The 23,610-nt window shown below is 31.1% G+C and overlaps 2 protein-coding genes across 2 annotated transcripts; both read left to right on the top strand.

Annotated features, from left to right (window-relative positions):
- On the top strand, positions 9,744-12,932 carry LOC109358814 (regulatory protein NPR5-like). Its single transcript, XM_019603267.1, has 2 exons — positions 9,744-10,553; positions 11,747-12,932. Exons 1-2 carry the CDS (start codon positions 10,071-10,073, stop codon positions 12,722-12,724), a joined length of 1,461 nt encoding a protein of 486 aa, XP_019458812.1. The 5' UTR covers positions 9,744-10,070; the 3' UTR covers positions 12,725-12,932.
- LOC109358103 (PRA1 family protein B2-like) lies at positions 20,723-21,604 on the top strand. The gene has a single exon (XM_019602179.1). The coding sequence runs from the start codon at positions 21,011-21,013 to the stop codon at positions 21,590-21,592; it is 582 nt and encodes a 193-aa protein (XP_019457724.1). The 5' UTR covers positions 20,723-21,010; the 3' UTR covers positions 21,593-21,604.

The following is a 23,610-nucleotide window of genomic DNA, read 5'->3' as shown; positions in this document are numbered from 1 at the left end:
CAATAAATTTAGCATTTTTGTCAAATATTCAATCAAAATGTAAAAAAACAATTAAGTTTCATCTTATTTGAAACACAATAGAAATAAAAATTTAAAAATTTATTTATAATAGAGGAAGTCTATGGGTACCCATTATATCCGCATGTACCCAAAAATACCCACGAATACCCGCACACAGATATCCATATGGGTACGGGCAGGTATATGTATTATTCTTCTATTTTGAAACGGGTAGCTGGTAGCTACTACCCGTGCCCGCCCATGCCATTATCATCCCTATCCACACATGATAGAATAGAAATCATATGTTGGAGAACCATATCTCTAACCATGTTTTATCCAACCAAATTTGACACATAATAATATATTCATATATCACTTTAACTTTGTTTCCCACACTCAAGTTTTGTTAATACATATCACAATTTTATTAAGTGAGACGAGGTCAGGAATATGATTTTGGGACATTCTACTTGATGTCAAGTACACTTAGATTTGATTTTCTAAGTGCACTAATGAATTTAAGTTGTTTAGATTTTTAATATATATTTTCCTAACGCGTATTTAGCAATACTTATTATTAATGCATAGTTCGTCCTCATATTTTATAGGAATTGTGTAAAGAAAACCCGAGAGTCATTTTTAACATAAGAAAATATATAAAATTTGATGTCAAAATTTAATGAAAACTAGAGATTAAAGCAAATTAAAATGGCACAAAAAAATGCGTAGCTAATAAGTATAAAAAGAATGTAATCATTTAAGTAATTTATACTACCGTTTTGATGGCTTGAGTTCAGCATATTTGTTGTTTTGTTTTTTTATAATCTTAATGGACCTTGGATGATCTATATTTTGTACGTGCAAGGTGAACTTTAATTATAATTATACATCAACTATTATAAGATATTACAATGATCATTATAATCCATAAGATATTTAAGAAATTTGTGAAATGTTATATTTAATAAAAGCAAGAATGAACATACTATGCAAAAATGAGATTTTTATATAAGAATCAAATTTGTAAAAATGACCATTTGGAGCACATAAATGTATTGGTTAGCAAGACCGTGCATCTATTGTTGTTAAGTAGTTATTATAAAGTACCATGCTTATAGAATTTTGTATGTCGTGGTTCTTTTAATTTTGATTTTTATTAAGCACCTTATTTCTGTCCCCTATTTACATATGTTGAATTCTCTTTTTGTCTCAATTATAAATAAAAAAAACATCAATAATTTTCTTTTAATTATAAAGAATTTGATTGCATTTACAGTTTTCAAATAACTTTTAATTGAAACAATTTCTAATTTACGATATACTCAATAATAATTGTACTTATCTCTATGCTTTTTATTAAATCATATCAATTAATTTGTTTTTAATTGATTAGTTAAATATGTTTATAAAGGAGACCCATGGAAGAACTTAGTTATATATACTTCTTTGATAATTGACTAAGGAAAAATCAATTAGATAAATTTGTATTTGAATTAAATTAAAAATGTGACGGTTTTAAGATTATTAAAAACTACAAAGTATTATAATATTAAATTATAATAAAATAATAATATTTGTTTAAAATATATATATTTTAAACTAAACTCTGTTTAATTTAATTAAACCCAATTAAAATTAACTAATTTTATTGATTTCAGGTAAAAGCCTTTTAAATGAATAATAAATGTTGAGATTCACATAATTGGGTCATGATAACTAATGAGTTGTCTAAACATAAAAAAATATACACTATTACAATTAAATATACACTATTACAATTGAGTTTACAATTTTTGAATACATCACTTCCGAATCACAATTTTCATTTCAAATTTTTGAACAAATGTTTTAATACACCCATTAACATTTTCTAAATATTTTTTTTTTTGTAAAACACTAAATTATAATGCGTAGCATGTGTGTGCAGTTAATATACTTGACCTAATAATTGGTACGCATACAAAAGCAAAAGCTGCTAAAATTGATATGTAGTGTGCAACCGTGTATTCAGGCTTCAGACAAAGAGAGAGATAGTGAAAAGACGAGTCAAATGTCAAATCCGGGGTCTTTGAAATCATAAGACGGTCAGTGGGGTGTGCTGTCAATCCAATTGATTTTCTCTTCCTTTTTATTTCTTTCATTCATTTCTTCTTTTCCCATTTTAATTTTGATTGTGACATCTCACTAAAAAAATTAAATTACATGCATCCATACATAACATAAGTAAAGAATCTAATTGTGTGAGGGTTATTAATGTTAACAAATTTGTATTAAAGCATTGAAATTTAGAAGAAAAAGTTAAGATGACTATTGCTTGGAAAGTGATGTATATGATTGTTCAATGGAGTAAAAATATTTGTATTCATACTGAATCCAAATTAACCTCTTCTTTAAAATGAGTAATGTATAATGTTAATATAAATTCATCAGTGTTTTAAATCTAACTTTTGTTAGATTATAGTATGTAAAACTAATGACATCGTTTCATAGTCAAAAATGATATTGACATAAGATCTTTTCACCCGTAAAAATAAAAATAGGCTGGCATTGTATACTAGACCTTCTGAGAATAAAATATTTCCTCATATCAAGAGATAAATTATTATTTTTGGCCACTAAAATGATGATATATGTCTTTTTGATAATTTTTTACAAAAACTATTTTTAAAAACTAGAAACGAGAGACAAATATCATAACTTTAGTAGATGCAAAATATAATATATCTCTTATATGAGGAGATACTTTATTCTCATTTTATATATATATATATACTAAAATGCTTCTATTTAATTTTCTTTTCATTCCTGCCTTCTTCATATATATATATATATATATATATATATTAAGAATGTAATATTTATACATTATTAGTATTAAGATTTATACACAATCAGTATATCACTCACTATTTTAAAAAGTTAATAATAACTAAACATTAATGGTGAATGATATAATAAACATGTATAAAACTCACACACGTACATATTTATATATTTTGTTCTCAGATATTAATTAGTTAGTGTGTAACCATTAGAACTTAGAAGACACAATAGTTGAATAAGGATAGGTGAAAATAATTAAGTTGTGATAAGTTGAGAGAATGCAAAAATAAATTAATTTTTTAGAAAAAATATACTTATTAATAGTATATGAGTTTTGTATATTATTATTGTATCATTTATCATTCAAATTTTATCATCATTGTATTTTCATAAAAAATAATACAAACGAATAGTGAATTGTTTATGTACAAAACTTTACATTGACAATCAATGGCGGATCTTGATCTAAAATTTAGAGGGCAAAAATATTTTATTACAATTTACAACTAAAAAATTGCATAACAAAAAATACAAAGAAACATACAGGATTTAATCTTAGGTAAAATTTTCAGTTATTTCTTTTTCAACATAAATTGTTATATTGTCCGCAAGAAATTCATCTTTTATCTTACTATATAATTTTGTTTGGTTGTCTTCATTGTTGAAAATGATATTTATATAAAAAGTGATCCACAATAGTCAAGATGAAATGAATGACTCGGTCAAGTAAGCTATGACTAATGATATATGGTTGAGAGTTTTTCAAACCTGCATGATTAACTAACGATGTCAAGAATAAAATGTTAAAATTGATATTTCAAACTAAACTTGTCTTGCTCATTGAAATTGATAAGATATATTTTTGACAAAATTACATATATTTTCAATATTAAATGACTTGTAAGTATCCTTAGGGTATATATTATCAATACATATATATTCATGTTTATCAAGTATAAAATCATTATGAACTCATATTATTTTAAGCAACATTAATATATACATGTTTAAGAGAACATAATCTATTATGTATAAGTTTGAGATGACCACACAAGTTACACTGTATTTATTTGTCAAGCTACAAAATAAAGAAATATGTGAGCTATTTGTTTGGGTGTAGGTAAATGAAGTATATATGTTGTTCCAAAAATGTTATCATTATTATAATTGGTTACAAAAATGTATTTTATAATTTAAGGAATGAGATACTAATTCTAAATACTTTCATGGACTTGTCAATAGTCTAAGGAGGAATAACACTTTACAAGGTCTTCAAATTCATGACCAATGGATAGACAATGTTCCCAGCGTGAGATAATGAGTTCTTAATCACTTTCAATACTTATTCACTAAACGAAACAAGAATCGTCCTACTCTTTGTGGTGTTCCCTTCAATATTAGATCTTTCGGATAATGTTGCACTCACAATCAACTTTGATGAAGAGGAGATAAAAAATGTTATTTGGGACTGCGATAGTGGCAAGAGCCCTGGGCCAGATGACTTTAATTTCAAGTTCGTTAAAGCTTTGTGGAACATCATGAAGGATGACATTATTGCTATGGTTCGGGAGTTTCATGACAACGATAAAATCACTAAAGGTGTTAATTCCTCTTTTATATGCTTAATCCCGAAGAAGCCTAGTCCTCAATAGATGGGAGACTACAGATCACTCTCTCTGATTGGATGTCTTTATAAAATTCTTGCTAAGTTGTCGCTAATAGATTATGAAATGTGTTTGGCAAGGTCATCACCAACACTCAATTTGCTTTTCTTAAAGGCAGACACATTTTGGATGGAGTGGTTGTACTCAATGAAATTATTTATGATGCGAAGAAAACTAGGCAACAATGTGGAATTTTCAAAATTGATTTTGAAAAACTTTTGATTCAGTCTCTTGGAGTATCATTGATCATATGATGTCTCAATTAGGGTTTTGCCAAAAATGGAGAAATTGAATTACAGAATTTTTGACCAATGCAACAACCTCAGTTCTAGTTAATGGTAGTCCTACGAAGGAGATTCAACTCCAACGTGGTCTACGCAAAGGAGATCCCTTATCCCCTTTTCTTTTCCTCATTGTGGCAGAAGGCCTCTTTGCCCTCATGAGACAAGCTACCTCGCTTGGCTTTTTCTCTCTTTATAAGGTTGGCTCTAATGATATTACAAGCTCTATGTTGCAATTTGCCGATGATGCAATTTTAATTGGTGATTGCTCTGATCAAAATATTTGGGCCATGAAAAGTATTCTTAAATTGTTTGAACTTTCCTCTGGTCTGAAACTTAACTTTACCAATAGCAAATTGATTGGGTTGAATATTGAGGAGGATCATATCAAGAGGTTGGCAGATTTCTTTCAATGCAAACTTCATTCTCACTCTTTCTCCTACCTTGGTATCTTTGTGGATGTTAATCACATACGTCAAGATACTTTGGAATCCTTTTATTGAAAGAATTAAATCTAGACATTCTTCTTGGAAAGTGAAGCATATTTCTTTTGGTGGTCGAGTTATCTTTATCAATGTTGTTTTATCCGCTCTCCCAATCTCATCTTAATGTTGTTCGTTTCTCTAGGGAGGAACTTATTGTAAAAGGGAGATTAATTGGGTTAAATGAGACAAGGTGTGCAAACCTAAGTACGAGGGTGACTTTGGGGTTAAGGATATCCACTCTTTTAATCTTGCTCTTCTTGGGAAATGAAATTGGCGATTGATTATTGAGAGGGATAGTCTATGGAGCAAAGTGTGGAGATCTAAGAATGGTCGAGGTTTCTCTAATTCTTCGGGGGTAGGATTAAGGTCCCGTTTATGTTAAAAAGTCTACTTGGGCTAGGAATCTAGGCTTTTTCTCTTCTAAGGATTCTTACACCAACCATTGGTTCTGGGAGGATATTGTTTGTCGTGTAGGTAATGGTCCATTACTAGTTTTTGGCATGATAATTGGTCTAGGTCTACTAACTTTTTCACTATGTGTAGGAGGCTATATAACCTTAGTTCTTCCAGGATGGCCATATCACCGATTTCGGTAGATGGGTGGGGGTGGGGGGAAAATGGGAATGGTATTTAACTTGGAGACGACATCTTCTTACTTGGGAACTTGAGCTAACTAATACTTTTTTGCAGGAACTTAACCATTCGGTGCTTCAGGACAACACATTTGTCTCTTGGGAGTGGAGGAATGACAAATTAAAAGAGTACTCGGTCAGATATGCTTACAAGCTGCTTACTCACCATAATCACCAGCAAATTCTCAACAACCATCACCTTCACCTCATTTGGAAATTCAAAGCTCCTTTGAAGGTAACTACTTTTGCTTGGAGACTTTTTGAAGACAGACTCCCAACTACAGAAGCACTACTCCGAAGGGAGATTTCTTTAAATCGTGATGGAGGAACTTTATGCACCTTTTGTAACGAGCATCCTAAATCCTCTCATCACCTCTCCTCAACGTGAAACCTTACATACTCAGTCTGGCAACTTATCTACAAATGGTTGGACATCAATGTTGTTTTTTCCCTTGCTCCAACCCACCACTTTACTACTCACATGGGCATGGTGAAAGACAATAAATATTGGAAAGTTTGGAGTGTCATCTGGTTAGCTACAATTTGGGCAATTTGGTTGGCTAGGAATGACCTTATATTTAACTCAATTAAGTCATCTCTTCATCATATTATGGAATAAGATAGGATTAAATCTTGCCTTTGAATCAACGTCAGCGAGGGCAAAACTCAATTCTCTATTCCGACTGGATTGCTAGCCCCTGAGCTTGTCTAAATATGGCATTGTAACTATTTTTGTTTAGATTTTTCTTCAGATTTTTCTTCTTTCTCTCTTGTAATTCTTATTTTTTCTAATTATTTTTTTTGTGCTGATAAAAAAATGTATCATATGAAGCGACATACTTTTGTTGGAGAATAAATGTGCACTCATAAGTACAAAAGTGAAAAAAAATACCCAAAGAAATTAAAAAAAATTGGGGGCAGTTGTCCCACCTGTCTCAATGATCTTTCGCCTCTGCTGACAGTGCATAAATATTACACTCTTAATTTTTTACTTATAAGATTATAGAATACCCTTGAATATAACATCAAAAATTGAATAATATACCTAAAATAAAAATTTGTGTTATATTCTCATTTTTTTAAGATGATAGTTTTAAATTATAAACATCTTATAAATTTATTAAGGCATGATATATAAGGAAATAATAACTTACAACCACCAATATAACTGTAGTAATTTTATATTTTTTGAACAGTAATTTATGTTGGTTAAAGGAGTTTTTTCATCCATGTAATTGGGGTAGATTTTGAGACCACTTAGTTTTTTTGAATAATTTTATTCGTATAAAGTTTGAAAGTTTTAACATACATCCCTTTATCTAAAACTTTCTATTAAATAATGATGTGGTTAATGAATTGTTTTTCCGCATTTTCCTAAGGGTTAGTTTGGGAGTTGGATTTTGGAGGGGAAGGAAGTGAAAGGGAAGGTTTGAGAGCCATAAAATACACTTGTGAGATGGCTCCCAAGCCTTCCCTTTCCCTTCATTCCCCTCCAAAATCCAACTCCCAAACTAACCCTAAAAGTTCCAATGTTATTGTATTATTTTCTTTGTATTTTACTTTATTTTCTCATATAACTTTTAAAAAAATAATCATGTGGCAACAATTGGCATGATTGATTGTCACGTGGCCACACTGACGTGCATAAATTTTGTGGTATTTACATAGTAGTATGAAAACTTATTTAAGCCTATAATTAAAGAGAAAAATGGATACATTAAAATCTAATAGTTTTAATTATCATAAGGTTTTCAAGAAACTAATACAAATGAAAGGTTTTTGATATAATAATAATGTATAAATCTTTATATTATTAGTAAATATATTCACTGAAAATTAAAATCCATTTTTTTGTTGTTGCATATCTGTTTATTTGTGTGGACACGTGTAATTGAATAATTTCTAACAAAGAGTAACATAGATGACATTTGTGTATTGAGCTAATGATAAGCTATGGCAGACACATACGTGCATGCTTGCATTATTAACTAGTATCTATGATAAATTTCAATTAACTCATGGCCCAAAAATCAAATTGCACAAAAAATTGCAGCTCAAAAAACAAAATAAAAGTTGTACAATTTGACTTCCAATTTCCAAGCAGGCTCTTATTTCAGATATAGTATTTCTTTTAAATACCGCAACTGTGACACAGTATAAGAGGATAAATTTGTATCTAATTAAAAGCATGTATTTTCATTCTCTATAATATTATTCATGTAAAATCCCGTCAAAATGTTCAAATTGAAATATCTTTAGATAAACATGTTGACAATGAGTGTATCATTTGTACAATACTAGTTATATAATAAAAAAGTAAATATTCATAAAATTCTCCTTAAACTTTTATCTTTGTCAATTAGTTATTATGAACTATTTTTCCCTTAATTGTTTCTTAAACTTTAACTATCGGTTAAATTAGTACATACATAAAGATTATGTTAAAGTACTAATGAAAAAAATCTCATTCATGCATTTTATTTTAGTCTAGATCATTATATTTATTTTTTTATACACCAAAATTACTTTATTGCTTGATTTTAAGTATAAATTCACTTATCATCTTTTTTTTCAAATAATTTACATATTGATCGTAGTTTCCTTAGACTTTCATTGGTTAACATGCATTATTATAGTGGTAGGCATATTATTACTATTGCAAGTTTAATGGCAGCAATTTCCTTATTGGCCTATTACTTATTTAACACTATTTTCTACATGAATCAATTTTATAGTGAGGAGAAAAAAATAGTTTATGATTATTTGCAAAAAAAACATAGAATTTAATAAATTTTTATACACTTTCCCCTATAAAAATAAAACAAAAAAAGGAAAACCAACTCTTAAAACTTGTTTAAGAAAAATTTTCTTAAAGAAAAAAACAGGAAACAAGTGAGTGTATAATGCATTTTAAAAATATATTTTATCATACCAATTAGTCTGACTAGTAAACTGATTAACTGAACACCATTTCGTCATGATGCAATAATTATACTACTTTATAATAGTGAATTTTGAGAGTATCATACTAATCATTCTAATCAATTTCATTTTCTTTAAAATTAAAATTAAAAAAATGAAAATAGTTTAAGTGACACAAAATATTGTTATGAATGATGAATCACAACATCACAATCTTAGCTCATGCCTCTGAAACATAGTTTACCATGGGACATATATGATAATTTGCTAAATTGTATAAATAAAAATATTTATTATATTCTTTATTAGTTTACATCATTAATGTTAATTTAATATATTTATATTTAATTTTATCAATATACAATTTAGTTTATGAATTGTTGATTAAACTATATTATAACTATACCAAAATCTTCATTGATTAAATAACATAATATCTATTCTATAGAGTGTATACCCCATGCGAGTGTAGTAGTCAATACATTAGGTCCCATAGACCTTTATTATATTACGTATATTTTGTCTCTATTCATGGACACTTCAATTGCTTGTATCATTAAGCATATAACAAAAGTCTCGAACCTCTTGTTTCTTTATCCACATCCTTTTCTAATCCCTTCCCCTACATGCTTCTACTCTACTCTGTATTATTATATATATAACTACATATAAAAAGGAGGAAGAAAGGGAACAATTTGTGAGAATATATAAAATAAATTATGATTAAAAAATGTACGCACTAATCATATTAGATAAATGTCAGTTCATTACTCACCATGCATTTTGAATTAACATCGATTTTTCAAAAAAAACGTAATACTAATAAATGATATATAATATACTAAGATGTTACAATCATAAATTATTTTATAATCCCTATTTTAAACCCCTAGCCGCCCAGAATAGCCACCCAAATTGCAATCTTTTTTCTTTCTATCTTCATTCTGTCAAATATATACGAAAACACCCTCACACACACATAAAATTTCCATATCAACAGCCCTACCCCTCCATTCACCATTCACCTAGAGAATCCCATAAAAACAACAAGAACAGTATTACACCTTCATCAATAATAACAACAAAAACACAAACATCAAAACAACATCAACAACAACAAATGAACCAAACTCAACCCTCTTCCTTTCTCATCTCACTATTTCATCTCTCTTTTTCACTTTCCTACTATCACCCATAATAGCAACAACTTATTATAATAACTACACCAACCCTAAAAACAACAACAACAAAATCAAAACCATGTCTCTTGAAGACTCCCTAAGATCTCTTTCCCTTGATTACCTTAACCTTCTCATCAACGGCCAAGCTTTCAGTGACGTCACTTTCAGCGTAGAGGGGCGTCTGGTCCACGCGCACCGTTGCATCCTTGCAGCACGGAGCCTATTCTTCAGGAAATTCTTCTGCGGTGGTTCAGACCCGTCTGCATCATCGGGACTCATCGACCAAACCGGGATCCGGGTCAACCCATCCGGTTCACCACGGTCCAGCAACGGCGTCTTAGTTATACCTGTGAACTCAGTGGGATACGAAGTTTTCTTGCTTTTGCTTCAGTTTCTTTACAGTGGCCAAGTCTCTATCGTGCCTCAGAAACATGAAGCAAGGCCTAATTGCGGTGAGAGAGGTTGTTGGCACACGCATTGTTCCTCAGCCGTTGATCTTGCTCTTGATACACTCGCTGCCGCTAGATATTTTGGAGTTGAACAACTTGCATTGCTCACTCAGGTTTTTTATTTTTATTTTCTGTTTGTGTTTCTGTTCCTTATTGTTACCAATCCAAGTATAGTGTATGATGTGAATCAGGCACTATCACTCTTTCTTCTTTCTCTCTCTTCTTCTTTTTTTTCTTGTGTGACCAGTCATATGTTTTGTGGGTCTTTGAAATTTGGACAATTACTGAAAACGGGTCTGGTTTTTGGGAAGTGGGAAGAGATAATAATATTTTGTTTATTCAATTAGAGTCTTTTTTTCCTTGTTTTGATTTGGGTATTTTTCAACCATTTTTCTATTATCTCATGGTTGATATTTGATGAAGTAGGGTGAGATTTTGGGTTCCATATTTTTGTTTCAGTTTAATCAATCACATCAAGATATATTGGAATAGTTGGTTCTATTCTATGATCTCATGACACATTTCCAGTGGTTTTTGTTTTTGCTTGTCTGGGAACAGATGCAAGACACCACACAAATTATTAATAAATATACTACTTCTCTTGCTAAATTTCTTCCTTTATAGTGCATTTATTCTCATATAATTTCTAGCCTTTTATTAAAAGATATTCTAGCTTCTTAATTATTTGGGTGTCTTTTTTCTTTCATTCTGGGTGTCAATTTGCTTTGTGGCTATATCTATGTATTAATGTTAATGTTTGACGTTCTTGATTTCATGTAGCACAAATTAGAGAGTTACTCGAAATTGTGTTCCTTCACACATTATGATGCACACTCAGAAGTTTCTAAATTTAGGATCATAATATCCATCTAGTCTTGTCTCAAGAAGTCTTTCTCACAACATTCCACTTTCCCCATTTGGGTTTAAACTCGAAAAAGAGAACAAACCGCAGCAAAAGAAAGACTATGCCATTTCCTTTCGTTAAGCTAAACATCAAATCCATTTCGATCCCCATCTCTCTTTTCCTTTGTTTCTATATTTAACAAATTCTCATACTTTCCTTACATGGACGTGTCATTAAAAAAATTTCCCAGGTTCATAAAGCAAAGTTGCAAACTCAAGTTCTTTTTCTCTAACATGTATTTTATTTGAAAAATTATTTATTTTTATTATTTGAGCAAATGACTAATACATTTTTTTTTACACCATGTCTAAATGATGGAAAGAATTGTCATCATCATAAGTTGTTAATTAAAATCGCATTTTTTAATTTTATTTTCATGTTACTTTACCTTGGTGATTACAGAAACAACTAGCTAGCATGGTAGAGAAAGCCTCAATTGAAGATGTAATGAAAGTGCTCCTTGCTTCAAGAAAACAAGACATGCAACAACTATGGACTACTTGTTCCCACCTAGTAGCCAAATCTGGCCTCCCCCCTGAGGTCCTAGCCAAGCACCTCCCCATCGAAATCGTTGCTAAGATCGAAGAGCTTCGTCTCAAATCCTCAATAGCACGCCGCTCCATGATGCCCCACCACCATCACCATCACCACCAGCATGACCTCAATGCGGCTGCAGACCTCGAGGACCAAAAAATCCGAAGAATGAGGAGGGCCTTAGACTCCTCCGATGTGGAACTCGTCAAGCTCATGGTAATGGGAGAAGGACTCAATCTGGATGAAGCGTTGGCCTTACACTACGCCGTAGAGAATTGCAGCAGAGAAGTGGTGAAAGCATTGCTCGAACTCGGGGCGGCCGATGTTAACTACCCGGCTGGCCCTGCGGGCAAAACCCCGCTACACATAGCGGCCGAAATGGTTTCGCCCGACATGGTCGCTGTATTGCTCGACCACCATGCTGACCCTAATGTCCGAACCGTGGACAATGTCACACCCTTGGACATACTCAGAACCCTAACCTCTGATTTCCTTTTCAAAGGTGCTATACCTGGATTAACACACATTGAACCAAACAAGCTAAGATTGTGCTTGGAACTTGTTCAATCCGCAGCTTTAGTGTTATCAAGGGAAGAAGGAAATGCAAACAATAACCCTCCTTCTTCAACAACAACAACATTGCCCATGTATCACCATCCTATGAATGATGATCATAATAGCAGTTCTAGCAGTGGCAACAATCACAACATTGCTAACCTCAACTTGGACTCCCGGTTGGTGTACCTTAACCTTGGTGCCACCGTTGGTTCGGGTCAGATGAGTGACGATCATGGTGGCCGCCACGGTGATCCAGCCATGTACCACCACTCTCATCATGACTATTAGTATCTTGCTCAATAATTTTAATTTATATAGGATTTCTGATATATAATTTTTAAGTTGTTTTAAGAGAGGACAAGGAAGAGGTTGTTGATGAAAGTTGCTTGATCATATAGACATTATTGAAATGAATGAGTCAAGCATAAAGAAACTTTCTTCATTTGTTGGTTGAAATGGACTAGATTTTTAATTCATTAAGTTCTTACTTATGGTTTTATTTTTCTGTTTTGGTGCTGGTTTTCTTTTTGTTATAGGTCTTTCATTTCATTCTGTTAATTTTCATAAGAGATTGGGATGAGAGACATGAAGAATCTAATCAGTTTGTTTTTTTCTTTGAAATGAAAGGTTGCATGAAGAAGACAATGAAATCCATCAGAATTTCATGATCCCAAAGAATTTTTCACGTAATGAGGTCATGTAAATAAAAAAAAGTAAACATACTAATTATTAAAAAATGTTGAGAAATTATTATTAAACTCTACTGCTGAAATGTTTTTTGTGTTTACTTTAAAAAAATACTTAGGAAAAGATCTGTGTCGCATTCAATCTTTTCAAATCTCTCTTGACTTGTCAACTCCTTAATTTGTATTTACTATTCATTAGCTAATATGATCCTCTATTTATTGTGGCCATACTTCAATTTCATTTCTTGACCCAACCCCACTTATTCATAACAGCACATTTTATTTATTTACATTTGGCTTAGCATCTTCCTTGGGTGTGGAAAAACTTCTTATTGGGGTTTAGAATTTTGTTTTTGTGTTTTATTTTTCTAAGGTTTGTCTGAATATCCCTGCCCTCATACATGCATATTTAATTATATTAGATTAGATGATATGTTCATATATGCATATTTAATTAAATTAGATTAGATGATACGTTCATATATGCATATTTAATTAGATTAGATTAGATGGCATGGTCCCTTCTCTTATGTTCTTAACTAATAGATTATTTTTCTTATAGCATTATGTACCTTTTGGAAAAATTCATGGGCCGTTTGTTTTGATCTTTATATTATTCTAACAAAAAATCATGTGGCTATGGACGAATTGATTGGTTGTCTTGCATGAACGCAACTATGAGTGTGACCATACATGTCAAGTTAAATAAATGGCACTATCACCTTCCATATAATCCTCTTCTTGTCCCCCCTGCCTTTTTTAGGCTTCTTTGAACAAAAAAATTAATAAGTTACAGCTTAAAGCTTATTATATGACTAATTATTTCTTTAACAACTACGGTTATTCTGTCTAAATTCATCGCATGTTGGTTGGGGAAAGATTCTTGAACATTATTTTATATAATTTTCTGCATGACCGCATGTTAAGAAAGCGGGGTTCTTAACTGCACGTCATATATTAATTAAACAAATATAACATGTTACAAAAAATCATGTTTTTATATTGCTAGTTAATCAAATTCCAACAAATAATATAAAAATATTTTTATAACTTATATTTTGAATGAAATGTCATTTTTAATTGATTGGGACATCAAATGAGAGATATGATCTTAATTCATATTAATTAATATGTATTTGTAAAATGTAGGTGAAATTTTTATTTTGGATAAAAAGTTTATTTGCAAGTTTCTCCTTTTTTTTGGTGGTAAATATAATGTGTTAGCGTATTTGATCATATACATATTGTTACTTTATTATAGATGATGTGTGACTTTGATGAGAAATCTACCAAAACAATTGAGCAAAATTTATTCGCCTACTTGTTTTTGAATTGTTACAACTAAAATCCTTCAATCGCATATTTTTTACCTTTTTTAACTGGGTGGGTGCAACATCATACCAACTTTCATTGATTAAACAAAGGAAATAATCTTGACAAAGGAATTACTGCTTTTTAACTTAAAACTGTCAAATTCTATTTTTCCTATTCAAAATCTTCATAGATTGAAACAAATAAATATTTTTTAAAAACTGATTCCACTTTACATCACCAATCAACACATCTAATTCCACCAAAACTAAAACATTTCTCAAATGTACCACTCTTTAATTATACTTAAATAATTTCATATCCGGCAAAATTCACTAAATTTCTCACTCAAACATTTAAGAATATTCCATATCTCGAATCCAGCATAAACTAAGTGGATAACGTGACTAAATTTGCTTAATTTGCTTAATTTGAAAAGTATAGTGATAAATTACACCTAATTCAAACTAAAGGACAAAAGTATAATTAACCCAAAATAGTTTAATTTCTTTACTTGTTGGACTCTAGAAATATTAACTAGACAATTATCCATCTTTTGGAGTATTCTTACCAAGGTTCCCACTCTTTTTTATTATAAATCAAGATAAATTATTAATTAACTAATAAGAGTATAATGGTTACTCTACCAAACTCATAACAACACAGATAATTAGGCAAATGAACACATAGCTCCTCTACATAACATTGTTAGAGACACTCCAATGGACACATGATCCAATCCTAATATAAGAATAAGAACTAGCTTTCACTAGATCCAATAAACACAACACGTCAAAGCATCACTTGTGATGATATCTATTAGAGAGATCAATTATCTCTAACAATATCTTGTTCTCTATCCCGAGTCAAACAAAATATTACTTTTTTTTTTAATTTTTAACAATTTTACTTTTTCATGTGACAATATATCATTGGTCGAGATAGAAATGAGACATTATGAGGGACATGATATATGATCGCTATTGATCCAATTATGATGTAATCAAATAGGTAACCCCCTGAAAATGTCAAATTAATTGCCAACTGCCCAGAAACCTTTAATTCTTATATTTCTACTAAACCATGGTGTTGGACATGAACATCTCTTCATCTTTGATGCATAAATATTTTAAAATCAAGCCAAGAATACACTGATAGTGATATAAAACACAATGAAGGTTCTATTGTGAAGAGATATAAAACACAAAGAAGGTTCTATTGTGAAAACTATTCCATATATACTTTTTGCGAGTTATATAGAAGAGGACTGGCCAAGAAAGAGCCATGACAAAGGGTTGGACATTTCAAAATGTGTTTACAATTACAACATCAGTAACTTGAAGTTGAAGCACGAGAGAAGAAAACAAATCTTGCAAGGAAATGAGGCTTAGAACTCAGAAGAATGCACACCAAAATTATTCCCCTTCCTACACTATTTAAGTACTTAATCTTTTTTAATTGGAAATTAGTTTGCGTTACCTTCACTTCTCATAAAAGGTTATACCCCACATATTAAAAAAATTGTAATTACTACCATTTGCATTGAAGAGGTCAACTTTACCCAATGGTAAAGTTGTTATTTAGTACGCCACCTTTCATTTATTTGTATTGAATTTATATAATATTTTCCTACTTTGTCTTTTATTTTTTTATTTTTATATAATATATATTCATTTATTTTCACTTATTATTATATTAGTTAAGTATAAAAATAGTTATTAATATTCACTTAATTTTCTAAAGAGACAGAATTTTCATCCTAAAGATAATCATTTAGGATATAAAGAAGAATAATATTTATGTATTGTTAGTATAACGATTTTACATATTTACTATATCATACATTATTTATTTGTCTTATTTATATTTAAGAATCAAGCATAATCAAATATGAATGATAAATGATATAGTATAAAAATATTTTACACAATAATTACATACATCTTTTTTCCCTATAAAGAATGCGGACTAAAATTGTATTGTGATTCCGTTGTAGGCGTCTATGAAAATACATGCCTACTGCATGCAAGTATTGTATTTGGGGTAAAAAGAAACACTTTGTTCTTTTAGGTAAGCTACTCTAAACTCCACATGAGTATTGTATTTGTAAAGTGGAAAATGTTTTTTCTACTAGCCTCTTAGGCTGTGTTTGGTACGAAGAAAATACAGAATAAAAAAGGGTGGAAGGAAAAATAACTTTTCCATTGTTTTGTTCACAAAGAAAAAGAGGAGGAGAGAAAAAAATGTGGGGCCCATGCTAAAATTTCTCCCCAAATGTGAGTGGAAAAGTGGAGGGAAAGCATATTTTTTTATGGAAATACTATAATATCATGATTTGCCTTATCCTTTCTTCTCTTCACTTATTTTCTATTTCTTCCTCACAAAAATAAACATCAATCTCATAATTTATATATAATTAAGGTGTAATGTTGTAGGTGAGAATCATATGGAGTGGTGGATATTTCACATGTTTGGTTAATAATTATATTTCATTTTATTTTGCAGGTGAAAATCACATGGAGTGGTGGATATTTGATACATCATAATTTATATGTAATTAAAGTGTAAGGTTGAGCTATGTAAATTGGAGATGACTAAATATTTTTTGTTATGAATGTCATATATTTTATGTTCATTGATATTATGTCAAGTGTGCTTAATATTTCTATTTTATTGCACAATTTTCAAAATAGATACTCAAAGTTTATTACAAATGTTTCAAATAGATCGATTGTGACTTTTTTGGGTAAATATATGATATAATAATTTTATCTAAGTTAAGATAATTAAAAGTGTACAAAAAGTTGAACAATTATGATAATACATGCTAAAAACAAAGTAGTAAATTAATAACATTTTAAATGTGACATTTTTATTTGGAGTGTTTATGTAATTTGACACATAATTTCATTCCTTTCACTTTTTAAACAACCAAAAACATGAGAGAAAAGTTATAACTTTCTTTCATTCCTTTTTTTTTCTAAACCAAATAACTAACTTTTCTGCTCACTTTATGCTCCTTTTCATTCCCTCAACTTTCTTTCCTTCATTTTTTCTGACCTTCCCTTTTCTTTCCTTTCTTTTTCCTCTGCGAACCAAACAGAGTGTTAGGCTATGTTTAGTTGGGGTGAAAAGGGAAGGAAAAAAAGTGGGAGGAATGAAAGAGAAAGGAAAAAAGTTTTTTTTATTGTTTGGTTGAATTGAAAAGAAGGAAGGAAAGAAAAAATTGGTGGGGCCTATGTATTATGTTTTCTCTCCATTATTGAGAGGAAAACATGTAAAAAATTGTACCAGAATTGATTGTCTCAAAGTATGTCTTAAACCATGTTCCAAACCAATGACGATGAAATAAAAACAGAAAAAAAATAAGAAATATTTAATTTTTTAATTCACATTGCATGTTTTCATTGGTTTAAGACATGATTTCAGACATACTTTGAGATATCATCTCTTTGATAGTACAAAGAAAATATCATTATTAATAATAATTATATTATTTTCTCTTCACTTTCTTTCCATTTTCTATCATACCAAACAACTAAAAAATCATCACATTTTTTATCCATTTTCTTCTCTCAAGTTTTCCTTCCTCAACTTTTCTTTCCTTGACTTTTCTTCTCTAAACTAAACACAGTGTTTAAAGTGTAAAAGGTTAAAGTACATTAACCGAGATTAAATTTTGAAGTGTTTTTTGTTTCATATAGGTATTTTTGCACTGGAGGCAATCCTGTCTGAGATGAGAACATCCATAGGTATGTGGGGCTAACTCTCCCCAAAAATATTTTTTTCATCCACGTGACTTGAACCTGAGACTTTGCTTAAGGAAAATCAAACATATATCACTTGAACCAACACTTGTGGGTAGATTAAATTTTGAAGTTGATTTAGTTAGTTAAGGTCTAATGACCTTAATCGTTTAATAATTTAAATTGATATGCTTTAATTTCTAAAATTGAAGCAAAATACTTATTTTCTTACATTTTTATTTCTAGGTTTCCCAAAACTGAAGTATTAAGATGAGCTTGAAATTAACATGTTTTGGATATCGAAATTTAGGAAGTGACTACTCATTAGGTTAGTGTGCTATATATCCGGCTACTATTAGCTATCCAAGAATCACCTGAAACAAGCCCAAGTGTTTTCCAGACCGATATATCCAATAGGGTAAGAAATTAACTCCTTTGTCTTTTTCCTAGAGGTGGTGGATAATTTGTAGAAATAGAAACTTATTACATGGAGAAGATGACAAAACTTATGAGACGTTGGTCAAGTGTATGGTCTCATTAAATTCTTTGCTATTGTATTATGCTAAAGATCAAATTTCGATTTATGATACTGACACTTGTTACAAGTAACAATCATCCATCAAATCCCCACTCATTTGGTGAGAGGATAAATTTAGTTATACCAAATTAAAAGAATATAATGAACCTTATCAATCATGGAGAGTGATTCTAGGCTTGCTGTTCATCCTTTGATTGAAGTTCAGTTGGTGCACAAAGTCTTGCTAGGTGTTTTTTGCGTAATTGTATTTACTTGCCTATCACACGAAGGCTCAAGGTGAAGCATTTGCTTCGGCCCAAACAAACTGCTAATTATCAATCTAAAGAACTCATTTTATTAGTTTAGGCCCACACCCTACAAAAATGTTGCTAGTCTCTAAAAACATATATATTTTAATATTTTAGGCCCCTGAAAATATTAAATAAATTGACGCTATTGCTTATTTTATTATTTTGAAGAAACCTTAGTTTATATTTTACTTTAGGTCAAAATATGCATTCGCCCGCCCTAGTATAATCCTTAGAATGCTTACCATTGCTGTGGTCAAGATTTTCCTGTTTTCAAAAAGATAACTTCAGCCAATAATTTGTTATATATAAATGTTATTAATATTGATTATTATATGGGTCGTATATTGACACATTAATTACATATTTGTTAAGTAATTTAAAAAGAAAAGGTTAATGCAAAAAATAAAAAGAAATTAAGTAAAGTAGATGAAGAGAACAAAATAAAAAAGTGATACTTTATATGAAGTAGAAGAAATGATATTACATTATAATTTATTTTAACTTTATTTTTTTGTTATCTTACATATGTATTGCCCTAATAGAAAAAAAAACCACATTACATTATAATTTATTTTAACTTTCCTTTTTTGTTACCTTATATATGCATTGTCCCAATAAAAATGACCACAAGCTTGACAGACAAAATAGACTAGTTTTATATTCTCTACCCACAAAAAATTGAGGGGGTGGGTGAGTATTAGTCATTTGTTATCTCTACAAACAACTACAATTCAAGGTTCAAATTCTTAACTTGTGATTTTGAAAATGATATATAAATCTTTTTTAATTCAGTGTGATACAATTTGATTGTCTTGACCAAGATTTTATAGTTTTGACTGAATTAATAGTATGCCCGAGATAAATTGTTATGCTCTCATAATATGGAGAACAATTCAATAGTTTTTAAATGAATCAGCCGATATTTATTAATTATCTTAAATATTGTTTAAGATTTTAACATAGGCCCTAAACAAAATAATCATAGTTTTCCTCCATAACTATCTAGTTATTAGTAATAGTTAATACATATCGAAATCCTAAATGACACAAATTTATTTTGAACATCTAATTAATATATATATATATATATATATATATATAAATAATATTAGCGTAGAAATTTATACATAATTAATATATTATTTAATATATATTTGCATTATTTATATTTAAAAGTCAATAATAATAAAAAAAAATTTGTGAATAATGCATTAACAATATAATTTTTTTTTGACAATATGAGTACATCAATCAATGTTGAGTGTGGAGAATTTCAAAAATAGGTATTAAAATGCAATTTTCATGACATGATACATTGGGAAAACATCTTGGTGTAGGCAAAATGATAGAAAAAGTTGGCACAACCACATTTGTAATGTGGGAGTTTAAGTCACTTATAATATGGTAAGTTCTAGTATTAGATAGAAATACTGATATATGATATAAATTTTTATTAATCAAATGAATTCAAAAATTACAAACCTCATTTTTCCCTCTAGTTCCATTAATAAAGTCAGGATAATCTCTTAAAGAGATAGAAGTGTTAGGAAAACAAAGCAAAATGTAATACTTCCAATAATATTTCTATCCCTAATTAAGAGTAAAAATAAGACTTCCTTGGATCTTTCATCCATTAATGGAGTGTCCGGTAATGGCAGAAGTTCGCAATTCTTAACTTGCTAAGCAAGAAAAGCTGACTTCAGAAACTTATTTAACAATTCTCCTTCAAATGGACAATACAAAACCAATGCTTCTGAATCCAAAATTCATTGACCAAGAATTCCCACGTTCTCTTCATTTTCCTCATAAATATGCATGACGAAGCCATGCAGTTACTGTTGACTGAAGCAACAAATATTAAACTATGATTTAAGATTTGAACTAAAAAGTAGACAAATCTAGCTTGCATTTTACATAAACCCTAAAATAAAATCATCAAATCAAATTCACAGAAATTGAAACCAAAGAAAGAGCAATCAGTCTCACCGTTATTCGCAGCAGCAATGTCCCCTGAGAAGCTCTCTGTAACCATCGCAACTTTCCAAAACTTCCTTACGCGCCTCCACCGCCACGCGAAGCGCCGGCCTTGGACAGAACTTGCCGACCGGACCGCCATCTCCCTTCCGGAATCGCTCGCCGAAGCCTACTCCAGAGTCCGCAAGAACACGTCCTACTTCCGTGTCAACTACCTCATCGTGGTGGCGGTTGTGATCGCCGTGTCCCTCCTCAGGCGTCCCTTCACGCTCCTCCTCCTTGGATCCCTCGCCGGCGCGTGGCTCTACCTTTACGTTCTCCGGCATCCGGAGCAGCAGCTCGTGATCTTCGGCCGCGTGTTCACCGACTGCGAAGCTCTAGTAGGGCTAAGCTTCGCCACCGTTGCGGTGGCTCTTTGGACGAATGTAGTGTCGGTGATCATCTCCGCCGTGACAGTGGGCGTGGCAGTGGTATGTTGTCATGGAGCGCTACGGGTTCCCGAGGATCGGTTCCTCGAACAACAAGAACAGCGTTCGTGGGCTTCTGGGATTTTTCCTGATGGTGGGCCTGTATCTTCCGTTGGAGTGCACATAGGCCCATTAGCGGTTTAGCATAGTATGATTTTGGATTTTTTTTTTATCATGAACTATGTTTGAGTATAATATTTATGTATTGTAAGTGTAAAAATCTATACACAATCAGTACACAATTCATTATTCATCTGTATTATTTTTTTTATAAATTAATTATGATAAACATGAATAATGAATAATGTACTAACAATGTATAACTATACATTGTTTATGAATACAGTTTATTTCTTCATGACATTGATGTGATAGGCCAATAGAGTTGGAAGGGAAAGTAAGAATAACGAGAACATCCTTCATATTAAACTATACTCATATGCTCCATTTTCTATTATTATCATGTTTATCATTCCATATTATATTTTTGTTGTCAATTATAATATGGAAACCTTTCCAAATCTTTAATTCCAACACAAAAATATGAAGGCCATGAAGCTAAAAAAGGCTCATGAAATGAAAAGGGGTTTTGTGGGATCTCCATGCAATCATTAACACAATAAAGACAAAATCTTTGCAATTCCAAATATCAAATTATGTTAGAGAATATCTCCATCAGAAATCCATAGATTGAACGTGGAAGTCCTTATAACTATGACTTTGTTCCCGTAACTTAATGTTTATGCCCATACATAAACCCAAATGGAACAATTATGGTACAGACCGAAGAAACCCCAAATGAGTTCATGGTGAAGACGAAGAAAATACCTTGTTGAGTCATTTCCGGAATCTCGAAGGTATGAGGGTGCGATGATCTTCCAGATGATAGAGCGCCGAATGGTTTTCCTTAGTTTCTCTCTAGAGGGGAATAAGATAAATGCCTTAGCTTAAGAGTGTGTTGTGTTTTTTTTTGGAGCCTTATGGTTGCCTTATGCCTTATGTACCAAATGGATGAGTTGATAGTATTATATCCTTGTGGATAACATTATCCTCGTCCTACCTTATTCTCCTCAACCTTACACCCTGAAAACCTGTTGCTCTACAAATGGGGACCATAACCCATAAAAGTAACCCTGTAGTGGTTACTACTTAAGTTGCAATAATTCTGATTCAGTCCCTTCATCAAATTAGAAATTGCCCGAAGGTATCTACACTTATCTTATTTCATGACACATATGCCCGCAACCACCAAATTAATTACTGAAGATCATTTTATATTTTGGCTAATTACATAATGGCCATAACACAATTATAGAATTATATTTGTGACCCATCAGAAGTTCTCACAATATATATATATGTCATATCTCTCCACAATGGACACTAGAAATTATCTTATGAAATAGTTAATTACAAAGTAATCAGACAAATCTCAAGCATTCCTTAATTTATTCTTAATGAGAAAAAAAATGACAAATCTAGCATAATCCTTACCTTTATTTATGCCTTTTGTAATTTGGCTAATTATTCTAAGTTTCAAACTTTCATAACTATATATATAAAATCATTCCATTTGAAAAGAAGTTGACAACTAACTACACTAAAAAATACACATAATTCCAAATTTGATACATAAATTTTTCGTTCCCCCAATATTTACATATCCGACATCCAAGTTGAGCTGCCAGCTTGTGTTGCTTTAGTTTCTACCTATGGGCTAACTCATTCACATGGCCTAAAATAAACCCATTATTTAACCTTAAAAAATAAAGAAGGCACCAACCTTTCCCTATAAATTAAAACCCTCCTTCTCATTCCTCTGACACAGAGGATGAGGATGAGGAAATGGATAGGATGAGGACGAGGATAGGATGAGGATGAGGACGAGGATAGGAGGAGTAAGAGGACGAAGATAGGATGAGGGTGAGGATAAGGATGAGGATAGGATGAGGGTGAGGATAAGGACGAGGATACGATGAGGATGAGGACGGGGATAGGATGATGAGTAGGAGGAGGAGGATGAGGATAGGATGAGGATGAGGATGAAGATAGGATGAGGATGAGGAGGATGATAGGATGAGGATGAGGATGAGGATGAGGATGAGGAGAAGGAGGACGATGAGGATAGGATGAGGATGAGGATGAGGATGAGGATAGGACGA

This window comes from Lupinus angustifolius, chromosome LG10 (genome assembly GCF_001865875.1).
Source record: "Lupinus angustifolius cultivar Tanjil chromosome LG10, LupAngTanjil_v1.0, whole genome shotgun sequence".
NCBI classification, from domain to species: Eukaryota; Viridiplantae; Streptophyta; class Magnoliopsida; order Fabales; family Fabaceae; genus Lupinus; species Lupinus angustifolius.
Note: the sequence above shows the minus strand (reverse complement) of the source record. Positions and strands in the feature narration are given on the sequence as shown.